This window comes from Hipposideros armiger, unplaced genomic scaffold, assembly GCF_001890085.2.
Source record: "Hipposideros armiger isolate ML-2016 unplaced genomic scaffold, ASM189008v1 scaffold_29, whole genome shotgun sequence".
Taxonomy (NCBI): Eukaryota; Metazoa; Chordata; class Mammalia; order Chiroptera; family Hipposideridae; genus Hipposideros; species Hipposideros armiger.
Genome location: NW_017731379.1, coordinates 5,747,179 through 5,761,977, shown reverse-complemented (window position 1 = coordinate 5,761,977; position 14,799 = coordinate 5,747,179). Strand labels below are relative to the sequence as shown.

The window sequence follows — 14,799 nt, the reverse complement described above, 5'->3', positions numbered from 1 at the left end:
GTGACTGCTACGTCCTGGGGAATGGCACCAAGGTTTATGATGAATGTCACATTTGATTCATTCTGAGCCTCAAATTCAGCTTATTTTAGATGAATGGTAAGAGGTAAAGAGGCAGTCATCTTGGAGAGGTCTTAGCAATGCACATAGAACCTAGGAAAATCAACCTCTAGAAAGAAACTCTTTTTCTTTCCAAACTGGAGATGCAGAGTCTGCTGCTGAATGGACTGGGGCTGCCTTTCCCTGCGTTGTTGGCTCTCAGGGTTTCCAAATGATGCTCACTAAGCTATCTTGGATGTGACCCCGGAGAAAGGGGCTACACACCAAAAACAGTATAGAGCAGCTGGGAGGAATGCAACCCCACACAAGGCAAGGAAAAGCCACCTGAGAGATCCCGAGGATGAAGGCACTGAGAGCAAGCAGCAGCAAGGGCATGAACACCAGAGGGGCGAGTGGAGAGCAAACTAGATGCGATCTAGCAGCAGAAAAAGATATGGGGGCCAGGGAGGGAGATGATGGTGTCACTTTCTATTTATCTACCATCTTTCATGGGAGCATCTCAAAGCACATTGCCGGCTCTTTCATTCTCCCAGAGGAGGATGCTGATTTGAAGGGTTCCCTGGGGAGCAAGAAATAACCCCCAGACCCAGATTCCAGGGCCAGTCTCCACTCTGCCTCTCAAAACCCTTTGTTGCAGATGGCCCAGCCTCAGGCAAGTCAGAAGTGAGCAAGGGCCCTAAAACAAGCCTCTGTCACGCGTACCAAGAGCCTTCAAAATATTTGGACTCTTTCACTTGGTTCACTTTACTCCTAAAAATATATGGCAAGGAAAACAATAATTTCAAAAGGCAATAAACAAGCTTTATGTCCAAATATTTTCCTGTAACATTATTCATAATAGCAAATAATTTGAATGTTCAAGTGACAGGGAATTTGGTTAAGTAATGAAGAGCCATGCCCCAAATGGAATTATTAGTTAGCAATTAAAATACTTACATGGTATCTGCAAAAACATAAAAATGATCTTTTACTGTACTACTAATATGAAAATGCAGAATTATACTATGTACTACTGGTTCTCAACTGGTGGAGGGGAAGGTGGCAGGCATGGCTACATGGTATTTTATTTTTATTGTTTTTAAAAGGGTAAGTAAACAATCTCAAACAGCCTAGAAATAAAAACCAAGTCTTCCACCCGCACTGCTCCCTTGCCCCTCTGCCAGGGAGAGATGGGGCTACTGGGTATGATGGCATCTGCACAGAGAAGGGGTGTGAGTACGACATGTTAATAACCAGAAGTGGGTATTTCGGGGTGGTGGGATTGCAGCCGAGTCTCACTTTCATCTGTTCCTTCTACTTCTCTGGTGTGAACCTGGGCTGGGTGGGCGTTGTGACAAGTTCACTGCCTCGCTGTGCTGATGAGGTCTTCAAGGTCTGTGGTTTATGAGTGTCATGCGTTAAGTAGTCAGCTGGGCAAAAAGAAAATAAGCAAACTCCACACAAAAGGGAGGGATGCTTCAGTCAACACTGAAAAAGGGCTCTGGATGGAAACTCTAGATAACAGTCCTCAACTCATTTAAAATCAGCATTAGCTACCAACATGTAAAGTATTAGTTTTATTAAAATGCAAATCAATCAACTAATCTGTCTTTCGAGTAACAGTTGAATTGCAGTATCCGTGTCAATTAAAATAGTTTCCAATTTATTCTTGGCTGGAAGGAGGGCGGTCTTCTGAATTTTAAACTGCAAGCCGCCCTTTACTGGAAATTCTGTCCACTCTTTCTCATCTCTCCTGATTTTAATTCATTTTAATTAAACAGGTTAAACTACAAATATTTTCAAGTACCTGTTTAAGTCCTTTTCTTCATCAGATAAAGAGTGACGATGACAAAGGTTCTCTCTCTTAAGGCAGCATGGGTTAGCATGAAGCTTACCGGAAGTGTGATGTGAAGAGGTTACTCACTTGCTGTTCTAACGTGCAATATGTGGACTCCTCAGGCTAGATGGATAGGACTGGATGTTCTATATTTTAAACAGTGATCATTTTGAAGGGAGTGAGTGCAGGGGAACGCTCCTATTTCTGTTGATTGATCTTTTGGGTAACTGGAGACACACTGAAAATTAAACATTTCCTTGACAGTCAAGCCCAAGAGGTAACTACCGGAGACAAGAAAAACAAATCAGCACGTTCCAAGGTCCAATTAATGTGCGATGGAAAAACCTTCCTCCCCGCATTTGCCCCATCCTGAGCTCAGCAGACACACTGATGCTCGTACTAAACTGTGAAGCAGATTACATTCAGGACTCACTTCATTTGGAGCCCAGCCTTTAGGCGATCGGCAGCGGCCCCCAGATACCAAGTCAATGATACGTGGCATTCCTGGGCACAGAAATCTTTCACTTGGTTTTGACATTTTACAACAGTATCAAAATCTGACTTTAAAAACAATGGCTAGTTATTAACTACAACTGAACTCAGTTGCCTGGATGCAAAATTTCTTCTCTAATTCGGTAGCTTTGAGTAAAGATTTGGGCAAAGTACCCAGGAGATGGTCAATCCCGTCCTCTGGTCCACACACATTACTTATGCAAGATAATCTTCATTGCATATTGACCACAGCAGGCCAATAAATCCCCCTTATGGGGATTTAATTTCCAGCTTTTGACCTTTGGATGAAAAACAAGTGAATCATTTCCTCCTGCTAGATTTACACCAAAGCTAATCTCAATAAAGTGATTTAGGAATGGTGAGAATGGAAAAGGACTCTGGGAGAATCTTTATGGGTGAAAAGAGGGAACAAAAAAGAAACCAGAGATCTGTATTCAGCAACAAATAGGCACATGCCTCCTGGGCACAGCGTATACGATTTGGGGGATTCCCTGCTCCTCTCTAAACATCGCCCACCCAGAAAGCAGCACCCGCCACAGAATGATTCTTTCTGTGAAGTTTTATGTTGGAAGAGGAGGCCGTTTGGCTAGGAAGAAAATGAAAACTGTCACAACAAACCTGCCACCCTGCTAGAGCCCTAAATCAGACTTCACTCCGTGCTGCTTAAGAAATCACACACGGCAGTGCAGTGACAATACTCTTTATTTGTGGTGGTGAAAGGACGTGGGGGAGGGGCCCTTCGCACACCGAAGCCCTGGAGACGCAGGCACTTGATCCCAGGCTTCCTGGGACTTGTTCGGCATGTGTTCTGAACAGCACACCTTCCCAGGGGTCTCCGAACTCACTCAACCCCACAGGCCCCTGGGTTCCTCCGTCTGGGGCTGGATGAGCAGCCGACCTGCCAAGGTGCTGCCGGGGGTGCCCAGGCCCTGCCGCCGGGCCCGCAGCAAGAGAGATGGGCGCTGTCAATCCCCGTGGCCTTCATCAGGAGGGTTGAGCTGGCCAAAAAGAGATCGATACAACTCTGTCCTATAAGACAAACAAAACAAATTGGTTAACACACTGGTTAACTTCTCAAGGTTAAAAAAGAATTAAGAAGCTGGGAAATACCCCAATCTGTCTGTTCAGTTGAAAACATGGCTGTGTAATTAAAAATGCATCCCACAGCTCTTATTCACAAATACAAAGAAAAGAAGAAACCTGGGAGAAGCCAATCAAATAGTAAAATATGTAAATAGCCCAGTGTGGCTGGATACCCTGTCTGGAGGGAATGAGTTTTCTGTAAGTTTGCCCTTTACAGACAGGCTCTTCAAGGAAGAAAACAAGATTGAATATTTTAATAGGATGTATGCGACTGCCACACGATGAGGAGGATTCAATCAGACATGGGATGTAGGGGGATATAATTTAGTTTTCATACATTTTCTTGGACTTGGCAGTACTTGAAAAACAATGAAAATGACCCAGCAACAAGATTCCAATTACTACCACACGTGCAGCTACTCAGTAGCAGAACCAAGGTTCTTCCCCACTCCCCTGGCCCCTTTTCTCTATTCTCTATCTAATAGATAATTTGGTGGGCTAATTTATTATTTCTAAAGTTGGGGTTTGATGTTAAAAGGAAAAACATAACATGCTAGGCTCTTGGGTCCTTGAAAACAAAGTAAACAAACTTCTAACCTGTTTCTGCTATCAAATGCCACATACACACAACTACCTGGCCAGTCCGTCACCCGTCAAGGCTTGGAAAATCTAAACAAGAGGGCTGGGGGTGGGAATCCCTCCTACCACTGTGACAGAAGCTCCAGAAAACATTGCCCTGTGGCGAGAGAGCAGATTCTCTAGCAGAGAGATGAGGATCCACAAGGGTCCAGGCAGGTCAAACCCACTAGGGAGCGGGCCGGGGAGGACACTCGGCCAGCGGGGCGGGTGATCCGCGCAGCATGTGCACGGAGGTCAGCCACTAACCCTCGGGGAAGGAGGATGCGCAGGCCAGGCCAGGGCCATGGGCAGTGAGTAAACGACCCCAAAAGGAAGCTGTGCCTGCTCTGTTTTATAGGTTCAAGATCGAACCATTAAATATAGCCTGCCGTTCTTGTTAAGAAAACAGGCTTTTAAAAGTGCTCTCATTATCTGAGCGTCATCACCAGCAAAGCTGACTTTCAAAATAAAACAACAACAACAACAACAACAAAACCCCACCCTTCAAACAGCAATTGTGGTTCAGCAAGACTTGAACATAAAAACTTAACAGCCTGTTATTGAAGTCTCCCCGTTAAAGGTGAGGGTAGAAACAGAGGTACTGTAATTAGAAACTCCGGCAACAGGAATCGCATATTAAAACTTTTTAAAAAGGGAAAATCTTAAAGAAGAAACTGCAGAAGCCAAGAATGTAAACTAACCATATCGTTCTGGGGACCACAGGGCAGACAGGGAAAGTGCAGGCCAGGAAGCAGTGGGTCTCCAGTATCATCACAGGAATTCCACCGCAAGAATGTGCTGGCGCCTGGACCCTGTACCACCAACTAGCCCCTGAGCCTCCAGACAAAGAAGGCGAGTTCCCCCTGGGCTCCACCATCTCTTTTGTTCCTCCTCTACTTTCCAGGGCCTGACTCACCCTCCGCCAGCCCCCAGGCAGCCAGAGCCAGTGCACAAAGGTGGAAAGCAGCTTCATACCAAATGCAGAGAGAGGCAGGCAGCCTCCCTTCCAGGGGCCTCCCAATCAGCAGCTCCATCGCATAAGCAATGGCAGCAACCGCCCAGGCCTCACTTGATCACGCTATGGCCTGCCTATCTGCCAGGAAGTACAAGTACCTCCAGCCATTTCAACAAAAAAATTAAATGGCATTACGGGGAGAGTGGCCATGACAAAAAAGGATGGTATGACTTTAAGACCCAGCATCCGATGAAGGAAATGCAGAGGCACACGCTATTTAGCCTTCGCAATCATACCCCGTCCGGCCTCGCCTCGCCTGCTTGCATCAGACCCCATCATTACCACTGAGCAAGTGCTTCCACTCGGCGCCGAAACAGCAGAGACGCCTGGGCCAAGGCAGCAGTTACTGTCCGCAGCGGGGTTCACATGTCAGGAGCAGAGAGTGAAATGCTGAAACCCATGTTTTGATAGAACATCATTTCACACTCAGGTGGGCAAAGCTGACAAACATATGCGGCTGTTCATGGCAAAGGAACTTGGAAAGCTGAGTGGTCTGGGTTCTTAAAATATTTTTACAGAGAGAGACAGAGACAGAGAGAGAGACAGAGAGAGAGAGAGAGAGAGAGAATATGAGTAAGGGATTATTCCAATCTACAAATCCCCGAGTAATTCCAGCTCTATGCCTTCGTCGCCCGCTACCACCAGTCAGGGACTGTGCCTTCAAAGCACCTCAAGCTCCCCAGCTCCTCCAGGACCCCAGTATTTCAGATCTCACCACCTCTTGCCAAGATATATGGTGACAGCCTCCTAACCGATTTTCCTGCCCCCTTCTTCTCTTCCTCCCCTCTCCAGTTCCCTCAGCCCAGCCCCGACTCTAAACATGGACGAAACAGACCCGCCTCGAGTCCACGATCACTGCCAGGATGAAGGCCCCTAGACTCCGACTGCTCAGCAGGGTTCCAGCACTTCTTGTTCCCTGCAGGGACTCTGTGCTGGCTGGACCTCCCACCCACTGACCACCCACCAGGGGCAGAGCTGGGCAAAACCAAGGCCACTGAGGGTGGAGTCTGGGGTCCAGGGCCTTGAACTCCTCTGAACACTCCCCTGACAGAACTATACAAAACCACGCGGCCCCCTCACATATTTTTAAGTTGAGATATACAATTTTTCTCTATAAATTCAAAAGTCACAAAGGATATAATTACCAGAATGTTGTGAATACTAACTTTTAAAATAAAACTCTTACATCCCTTTTGTAATACACCCAACGGAATCTATATGCCATATTGATTTGATGCCCATCATCACTCATTTAAATAACACATAAACAAACTCTTTAACTTGGAAATTTTACAGCATCTTTTTCTTTTTAAACATGTATTTTCATTTGACTTTCCCCTAGAGATTTTTGTCCTAATATAATTGTTTTATGCTTGAAAGTCTTTTATTGATCACCCTATCATACTTGTTGGCCACAAAACTAAGTATGTAAATTGAAACACTTTTTGAAATTTAAAAGTTGAAGTAAAATATTTTAATTTCTTGAGACAATAAAGCTCTAAGTAATTTTTAAAAATTACTTCTGGACTGTGTTATCATTACAATTATTAGGACACAATCATATCTACAATAACAATATAATAAAACATTATAATTTTGATAAAAATTCAATCTACAGAGATACGTCAAACATTACTGGAAATGCATCTCTAGACGATATGGATGAGGCTTTCCCCCTCATTCATTCCTGTGTTTGTGGATGAATATTATCTATTGCTGGAATGAAAGAGGGGTCAGCACTGATTCTCTTCCTGTTTTTGGTTTCTGTAGACACAAGTGCTGAGAGACTCACATAAACTAGTAGATGGGAATGAGAGAGTTGTTACAGCAGTGTCACTTAATTCTTTTAATTCTTTCTGAATTACATGCCAAAAAAAAAAATCACATAGTAACCTACCACCAAAAATTAGTTCTAATGATCTACCAGCTGACAACTCAATTAGGTTCTCCTGCAATTTTGTTGAAAATAAAGGCCTGGGAACCAAGGGACCAGCAGGGACTCGTTACCAGCCCTCTAGTCACCACTGTCCTCAATCAGTGCACCGAGATTCTGACCCGTCCTTCTGTGTGGAGCCTGTAGCTTTTCCCCACTCCACAGCAGTGTCCCAGGTCAGAGCAAGGAGGCGTTCAAGTGAGCTTTGTGTCAGGTGGGTGGAGGACAGCTGTGACCCGCAAGGTAAAAAGAATTGCAGCTCCAGCCCAGGCAACCTGACAGACAGATCCACTTCAGGAAGGAGCATGCGCCTGGATTCCTGAAAACTCTGTGCCTACTTGCACACCCCAGGATGAAGACTGAGATGTAGGGTGCACTGAGCTTTGTCCCAAACCCAGACAGGTGCTAGATCTGGTGCCAGTATGTAGAGAAAGGTAAAGGCATCTTGAAGAGAAACAGGATACGTCCATATCCTTTGCCCCATCCCAAGGAAAATAAAACCAAAAATAAAACTAGGTACCAAAAAGCCACCAGGGGACAGAGGGTCAGACTGCCTTCTGCTGAGCGGACTATTTTCCCCTGCAGCCTCTTTCCTCACTGGGATTTAACCATGCAGAGAAGCTAAACTATCAATCCTTCAGGTTAACCTTGTCTCCATCTGATTCTCCGGGGTAAGTGTAGAGTTTAATGCTTGAGGTCCCCTTAAGGCTATGCATAATGAACTTGGGTTTTGTTTTTTTAAAAAATACATAATTCCTGCTCCCCATCACATGAAGAATCAAGATTTGAATCACTGAGCTGAAATACCTTCCCCCTTTTGTTACCCCTCCCCCCACACTCTTGGCCTCAATGGCCAGTGGGAATGTCCATGGTAGAAAATGTATTAATGTTGGTATCATGCAGGAGAAAAACCTACAGAGTAATTAACAGGACTTGGACCTAAGGTAGAAGGTCGATAGCAGGGGCTCTTCCTTGAATTAAAATTTAACTTACCCTTTATTGCAACCTACAAAAGCAAGTAATGAGCACTAACATTTTTATTTCTTTTAAACTGTCATTTAGGCTGTAGAGGGGATAATTACCTATCTCTAGTGTAGTAAGTTTTTATCACCCTTAGCGAGGCATTTTCTAATTTAATATTTTTACTATATTATCATAAAACCTGTTTCTGGGGGAAAAAAAATGATCATGGATTAGCAGCCATTTTCCATAAAGGCTGTGTGTGTGTGTGTGTGTGTGTGTGTGTGTATTCGACTTATTATGTGATTCTTTGGAAGAGACTTAAAGTACGCACAGTCTAGCTGGCTGTGCAATGCCGTCGCTTCAGTGGCAGGTATGGCTTTAAACAGTCCTAAATGAAATGGGGGTGCATGTGTACAATAATGCAGCCCCCAGATGTGTGCACCCCAATGCATTCCCTTCAGCTTCACGTTTGCACTCCTCACCGAATGCAACCCAGACTGGTGTCTTTCACGCAAATAGTACAAAGCAGCATGCTGAACCTGCAGATGACATGTGTGGGGCTTTTGATTTGCTAGGTCAGTAGCCTGCAGCACCCGGGACACGGAAAGAACCTTGGTGGCGGTACTCCACAAAACGACACTCCCTCTCCTCTGGCCCGGAAACCCCTAGGCCTCTAAGACATCCCTTAGCTACACCCACCTGTCCCTGTGGCCAAAGGCAGGCGGACACCGAGAGAAAGTAGCATGCTCCTTAAAGAAACCTGTGCAGCCTCTACAAGTACGTCATATTCCCCAAGCAAGTCATATTCCTACTACATGCAGGAGTTCTGAGCAGTCTTCGGAATGCGCCAGCGGAGACAGTATCACTACTTTCCTGATTAAAATTATACACATAATTTGCCCTTGATTAATTTGAAATTGTTCATTTGTTACTTCAATGGGGGAGGAGGGTGTCTCCCTAAATATACAAGGCACATCCCAGAATACATCCTGGCCGTTCCTTCTTTCTAATCCTCTTCCTTTCTGCACACCCGAGGACCCCTAGTGCTGCACACAAAAGTGATGCAGCATTTGCTTCTGCTTAATTTAATCCCTTAGATATACATTCAAAAATCAAAGGACAATGAAACACACAAAGGAAATGTGAGACTATGGGTTCCATTCCAACAATGCTCACGTCTAAAAGAATCTTGATCAAATCCGAATCCTTTATGAGGCAGTATAGACATAGACAGAACAAAACTCCCACTGACTAGCTTGGTCGCTGATGGCAGGTGAGCTTTTGAAAATTACTGGTGATGTTACTGATGTGTGCCTTTTTTTCATGTGTTTGTGTTTTGAAAACATTTGCATGTTAGTGCTGTGGAAGCTTATAAAGATGCATTACAAGGGTATGGTCTCGGGCCTCCGAGTATAACACAAAGGTGTAATAAATTCATGAAGAGTGTTTGACTGCCCATTTGAACTTTGTTAGAGTTTTGTGGAGGCTTACGGAGATGTGATGCGTGCTTACTTCTCTTACCTAGGACTTACAATGACACAGCAGAAGCTGAGGTGGGCAAGTGAATATATCCAGGAAATCGTCTAAGACAACCCGCTCAGTTCTCAGGGACACGTGAACATTCTTCCTTATGCTGGCCCCAACTTTGCCCTGCTGTGACCCCCGTCCACGGGCCCTTATCCTCACAGGCCAGGAGAGGAACAAGCCGGCTGCTCTTCCTTGTGGCAGCACTTCAACCATCTGATGTCTTCCCTTAACTAAATCTGCTCTTTTCTAGGTGAAAAGAAACAGTTCTCTCCATTCATGCTATGACAAAGCTGGAGTTCTCCTGCCATCCTGACTGAACTCCTCTGAGCCCTCCAGTTTGCTCAAGAATGGACGGCAAGGCCCACACACCCTGAGCCAATCCCGACGTGTCTGATGCAGCCTAGTTAGCCCAAGGCAGGCACAGCGGGGCTCTACTGCCTCCTGTGTTCTCAAACACACTTCTCCTGGCTTCGCAGAGCTTCCACTCTCTTCTGACCTGTCTACCAATATGCCCAGCATTCCAAACATCAGCTGAAAAAGACATCTGGCCAATTATCACTTAGCACATGCCAATGATACCAAACAAAGGGGTCCTTCCAACCCCAACCATCTAACTGCTTTGTGGTCTGCTCCCCAAAACACTAGACAAAATGGCACCTTACTTTAATCTTTCGTTCCTTCTCCTTCCTCTGATCCAATCCATTCTACTCTATATGAGGGACTCTACAGGTGAGAGGAAGGTGTTTGAGAAATGTTTCTAAGACCTAAAGGGGGAAATATATTGCTACAAATGGCAAGTATTTGCCCTGTGCTCCATGGGGGCCGTGTGGGAGAGGGTAAACTTATGCACGCCCCAGGAATGGGACAGAGGCAGACGACACACACTGGAACTTGGGTCTCTCAAGAAGGCTGGATTGTTAGGAAGGCAGTCCAAGTGAAGAGACAGGTGTAACGTAGCTCTTATAGAAAGACAGTGTCGCTTAGTCAGAATGACTAACAAAAATTATGAGAAAACTTGAAATTCCTGAATGCAGCTGAAAGGTCAGCACTGAACTCTCCCTCGCTCTCCTCCCACCTTCCCTCAGCAACAAAAAGTGGATCACAGGCTTCTTTCTTGCAATCTCATCCCAATTCCAAACCAAAAACCAAAGACATGAGTTGAAAAAGCAAGAAAGCACCATCTCTTACTTAGGGCTTATTTCTTAACAGGATCAAGTTAGCAAAGTAACAGACAGTGACTGGGAGAACACCCTCATCTATCACTAATTACCTAAATCCGGATATAAGGCAAATCTCCAGACACTGGCTGAACTCTTCAGAAGCTCAACAGCCAAACCGTAGTTGCCCGAATCCGCCACAAGGTGGCAGTACACGACGCACTTCTGAGCAGCCAGGCAACTAGCGTGGCTGCCAGCAAACTGTGCCCATAAATTACCTAGTGTGTCTGCTCTCATCACCATCCTCCCCAGTGCTTGAAGGAGACTCTAGAAGGTCTGTTTCAATTCGCTCTTTTGGTCAGGTCAGAACTAGGTCCTTCAAACCTCTGCAAATGCTTTTAGCCCCACAGCTTTAAATTACAGACGGTGACATGTGGCCTCTGGCCTGTCTCCTAAAGATCAGACAGACTGAAGATTTATAAATGTTCAAAGAAGCAGGTTCAGGCCCTAAACAAAGGAAATGAAAGGCTGGGGGAAGGAAGTAGAGGGGAAAGGGGTAGAGAGGTGAGAAGGGAAGGAGAGGTACAATTTGTAAGGTTTTCTCCTCACTTATGCTCCCTCCTGATTCCCAGATCAGTTACAAATTCACGCACTTGAACAAAGGAAGGAAAATACTTGAAACTTCCATCATCCCTACCAATAGCTTCAAGTCTTTCAAATTCTTTTAAAGAAAAATAATTTACCTTGGTGGACTTGCAAAAAAAAGGGGGGGGGACAGGAGCACTCTTTAGACAAAGGGGACGTCACCTTCTCTCCTATGCATTAATATTCCATATTCCTGGGATGATTTCCACTTTCACAGTTTGACTGTTTTATAACAGATTTGATGCGAGAGAAGATAAATGGCCTCACAAAGGAAAGACGACAAATCATCTCACTGCTTTTAGCAGGGTTTTCTCTTTATTTTTATTTATTTTTATTCCGTAGCTGGGCTGCAGAGCTCTCTGCCTTGCTGGAGATGTTTAATATTAACGTCAAGCCACCACGATCCTGGCAATAGAGTTGGCCGGTGTTGTGTTTACGGTTTTGTGACTGCTGGCTTCAGGAAGATGAAGCTCCTTGTTCAAACAGCAGCCCCTCTAACAGCTCCTGTTAAAAGCCAGGGGATGCTTCACTGCTTGGACGTGAATCACTTCCTCCAACCGCATGGAGGTGAGACTGACACTCGAGTTACATTTGTATCCCTATCAAGACTGCTGCCCAGCGACCCAAGGCCTGGGGGGCAGCATCTGATGCATCTCTCAGCACCAGTTTAACTGCTACTTTTAGGGGGTCAAAACACAGAAATTAGTGAAGGTATTTATTGTCAACCCCCAGAGTTCCAACGAGGCATTCTATTACTTCTGGTCATAAGTTGGAGGGCTTATTTTACTTAAAAACCCAGCACCAAGCCAAACATAAAAGCAACAAGCACTGAGCAAACACATACAAGGCAGCAATTCTGCAATGCCACATCACAGGCTCAGCTGGGCCCGCATGACGTAAAGGTACCACTGGACCCTTGTGACAAGTGCTTCTAACTGCTGACCAGCCAACTGTCCCGACACTCTCTCCCCTCAAGTGCAATGGTCTTGAGTTGTCCTGGTTCTCCTCCACCCTCTTTGTCTTTTTTTATCTTCCTTTTGGCCAGGAGCACAGATCTTCTCCGAGGTTCTGTTCTCCCCCCCACCCCCCTTGACACTCTGCCATGGAATCTCATCCATGCTCTCAGCTCTAACAGTCTCCTCGAACAACTGCCACAGTCAGAGCTCCCACCTCCTCACCTACACACTGCACTGGACTCAGAATAAAACTAAATGCACCCCTCCCCGCCCCGTGAGGCTATTTTGTCACCTCAACTATCATTTCTGTTAATGATGGCAGCAAATTCTTTCTTATTCGTATCCAACGCTTAACTGTTCCATGGCAGGAAGCTATAAACAAAGTTAACGGGTATCAGTACATTTTCTGACTAAAAATTAAAATCTACCCTGAGATAGGGCTCTTGCTTAGTTAGACAGTATACTTAAAATTAATTGATAAAATGCAAACTGGTGCCCTTCATCTGTCAAACTTTGTGGTTTTTTAACACCATCCTTCAAAGAACTTCCTCCTGTCCTCTGCAAATCAGAGAGGAATTTGGGAAAAGGGACCCTCCAGGTTAACTTTCCTGGGGAGTACTGACCAGGACTCGGCTTCTGGATGTCTGCAACAGGGCCATCTCTCCCCCCTCAATTCACCAACTAGTCACTGAAGTCAGCAATTTGATGACCTCGGCCAGTTATGTGATTGGCTTTAAAAAGCCTGACTGCTAAGTGCAAAATGAGGAGTTCGCATTTCTGCCCCTGAAAGCTGGTGAGTCTGTTTTGCTACATTGCTGTGCCTCCCCTGCAGGATCCAGAGGTGGACAAGGAGGCGGAATGCTGCCAAGCTCGTGTAGGAGAAAATGTGTATTGATTTCTTCTTTCTTATAAAGGAGCACAAAGCATTGAAGAACAATTGCTCGTCTTTGCAGCATTTCACATTCCACACGAGACAAAAGGCCCAACCCCCACCAGCCTGAGAAGCAGGAAGGGGAACCACACAGAGCGGAGTGGCATCTCCTTGGGGTCAGTGGCCTCCATGCTGTCCAGGTCCACCGCTGGGACCCCAAACACCTGGGCTACCAACACCTCCCCCGCCTCTGATCAAGTAATTTCCCTCTCTGGGCTGATGTTTCCTCATCTGTATTGGAGAAGAAAGAGCCTTCCTTCGGTCTTATTTACCTTTAAGTGGAAGTGCCCAGAGAGTCAAAGAGTTAATGTTTATAAAGTGTTCTGCTTCCCAGAGGAAGACAATGGATAAAACACTAGGTGTGGTTATGGCTCATTCAAGACCTCATTTCCAGGGTAGTTAGTAATTGCTTCTCCATTACAAATGCTGGCTTCCTAGCTCCCTGAAATCAAAGTACAATGAAACAGTAGCCTTTATTTAAATATTTTTTGGTTTGACACTTAATACCAACACTAAAAATAACAAAAGGTACCCAGGGACTATTATGCCTTATTAATAATGCACATACAGAATCCATTCCAGGACTGTTTTCTTCTCAAACCAAACAAATCCTGATAACAGTCCAAAAAAATGACCTAAACTTGTAATTGGTCATCACAGGGCCCTGTCTGTATTCTCCATGTTCCTAAAGTAACCAATAATTTGTAGGAGGCCTGCCGGAAACCAAACCCAGTATAGATATCATAGCCAAGACGAGCAGGAGAAAACCTACGGTGTAATATAAAGTTTATGGTGAACTCTCTTAGAAGTGATGGAAATACAAGAGCGTTTTTGAAAGATCTTTTCCCAGTGTTCATCCTAAGTAAAAATGACCTCCAAAAGTCTCTAGGTAAAGGGTTGGAATGTGAAGTCCCACATCTGGACTCCTCATTTCTGGGGCTTTTCCAAGATGGCCATGAGTAAGAAGGACAAAATATGGAGCTAGCCCTCAGGCAGTGCAATGTTCTAGCAGGAAGGCATAACCCACAGATAACTAGGATACGACACGATGGTGAACATTACATGTAACAGGGGCATAGACAAAGTGCTGGGGGAGAAGAGGAAAGTATGTTACAGGAGCTAGATGATTTGGAGAGATTTCAGTAAAAGTGGCTTTAAGAAAGCATTGTTCATCCATCTGTTTGCAAAAATAATCTTACCAATGAATTGTAAAGAGACTTATAAGCTGAAGGCCTATAAAGACATTTCACCAGTAGACCTACGGCCAACGTTTTTTAGGTTTGTACAAAAAATGGGTATGTATGTGTTACAGGCAAAAGGGACAATGACATAATATAAACACGTGAAAACATAAATTTTGTTTATTGAAATATTTATCTGTACAGATGAATTGACAGCAGTCCTTCTCAGAAACAAACAATTAAAAACATTTCATTCTGGGCCGGCCGAGTGGCGCGATGGTTAAGAACTCGCTTGGGATGCCAGAGGGCCCCGGTTCGGATCCCACATATGAGGGCCGGTGACGCTGCCCTCCACAGCTAAGATGCTGAACAACAGCTCAACCTGGAGCTGGGCTGCCATGGGT

The 14,799-nt window shown here is 45.0% G+C and overlaps 1 protein-coding gene across 3 annotated transcripts in view; it reads right to left on the bottom strand.

Moving 5' to 3' along the window:
- Nucleotides 1–3,070: 3,070 nt before the first annotated feature.
- The window catches only part of AATF (apoptosis antagonizing transcription factor), a 108,522-nt gene continuing 96,793 nt past the window's right edge, over nucleotides 3,071–14,799 (bottom strand). For 2 of the 3 annotated variants that reach the window (XM_019636783.1, XM_019636785.1), the window contains one exon: nucleotides 3,071–3,415. In XM_019636783.1, coding sequence (XP_019492328.1) covers nucleotides 3,352–3,415 — 64 coding nt within the window. In that variant the 3' untranslated portion in view covers nucleotides 3,071–3,351. Of the gene's footprint in view, nucleotides 3,416–5,384; nucleotides 5,603–14,799 lie in introns of all 3 variants that reach the window. The other variant, XR_002123281.1, reaches the window with a different exon arrangement.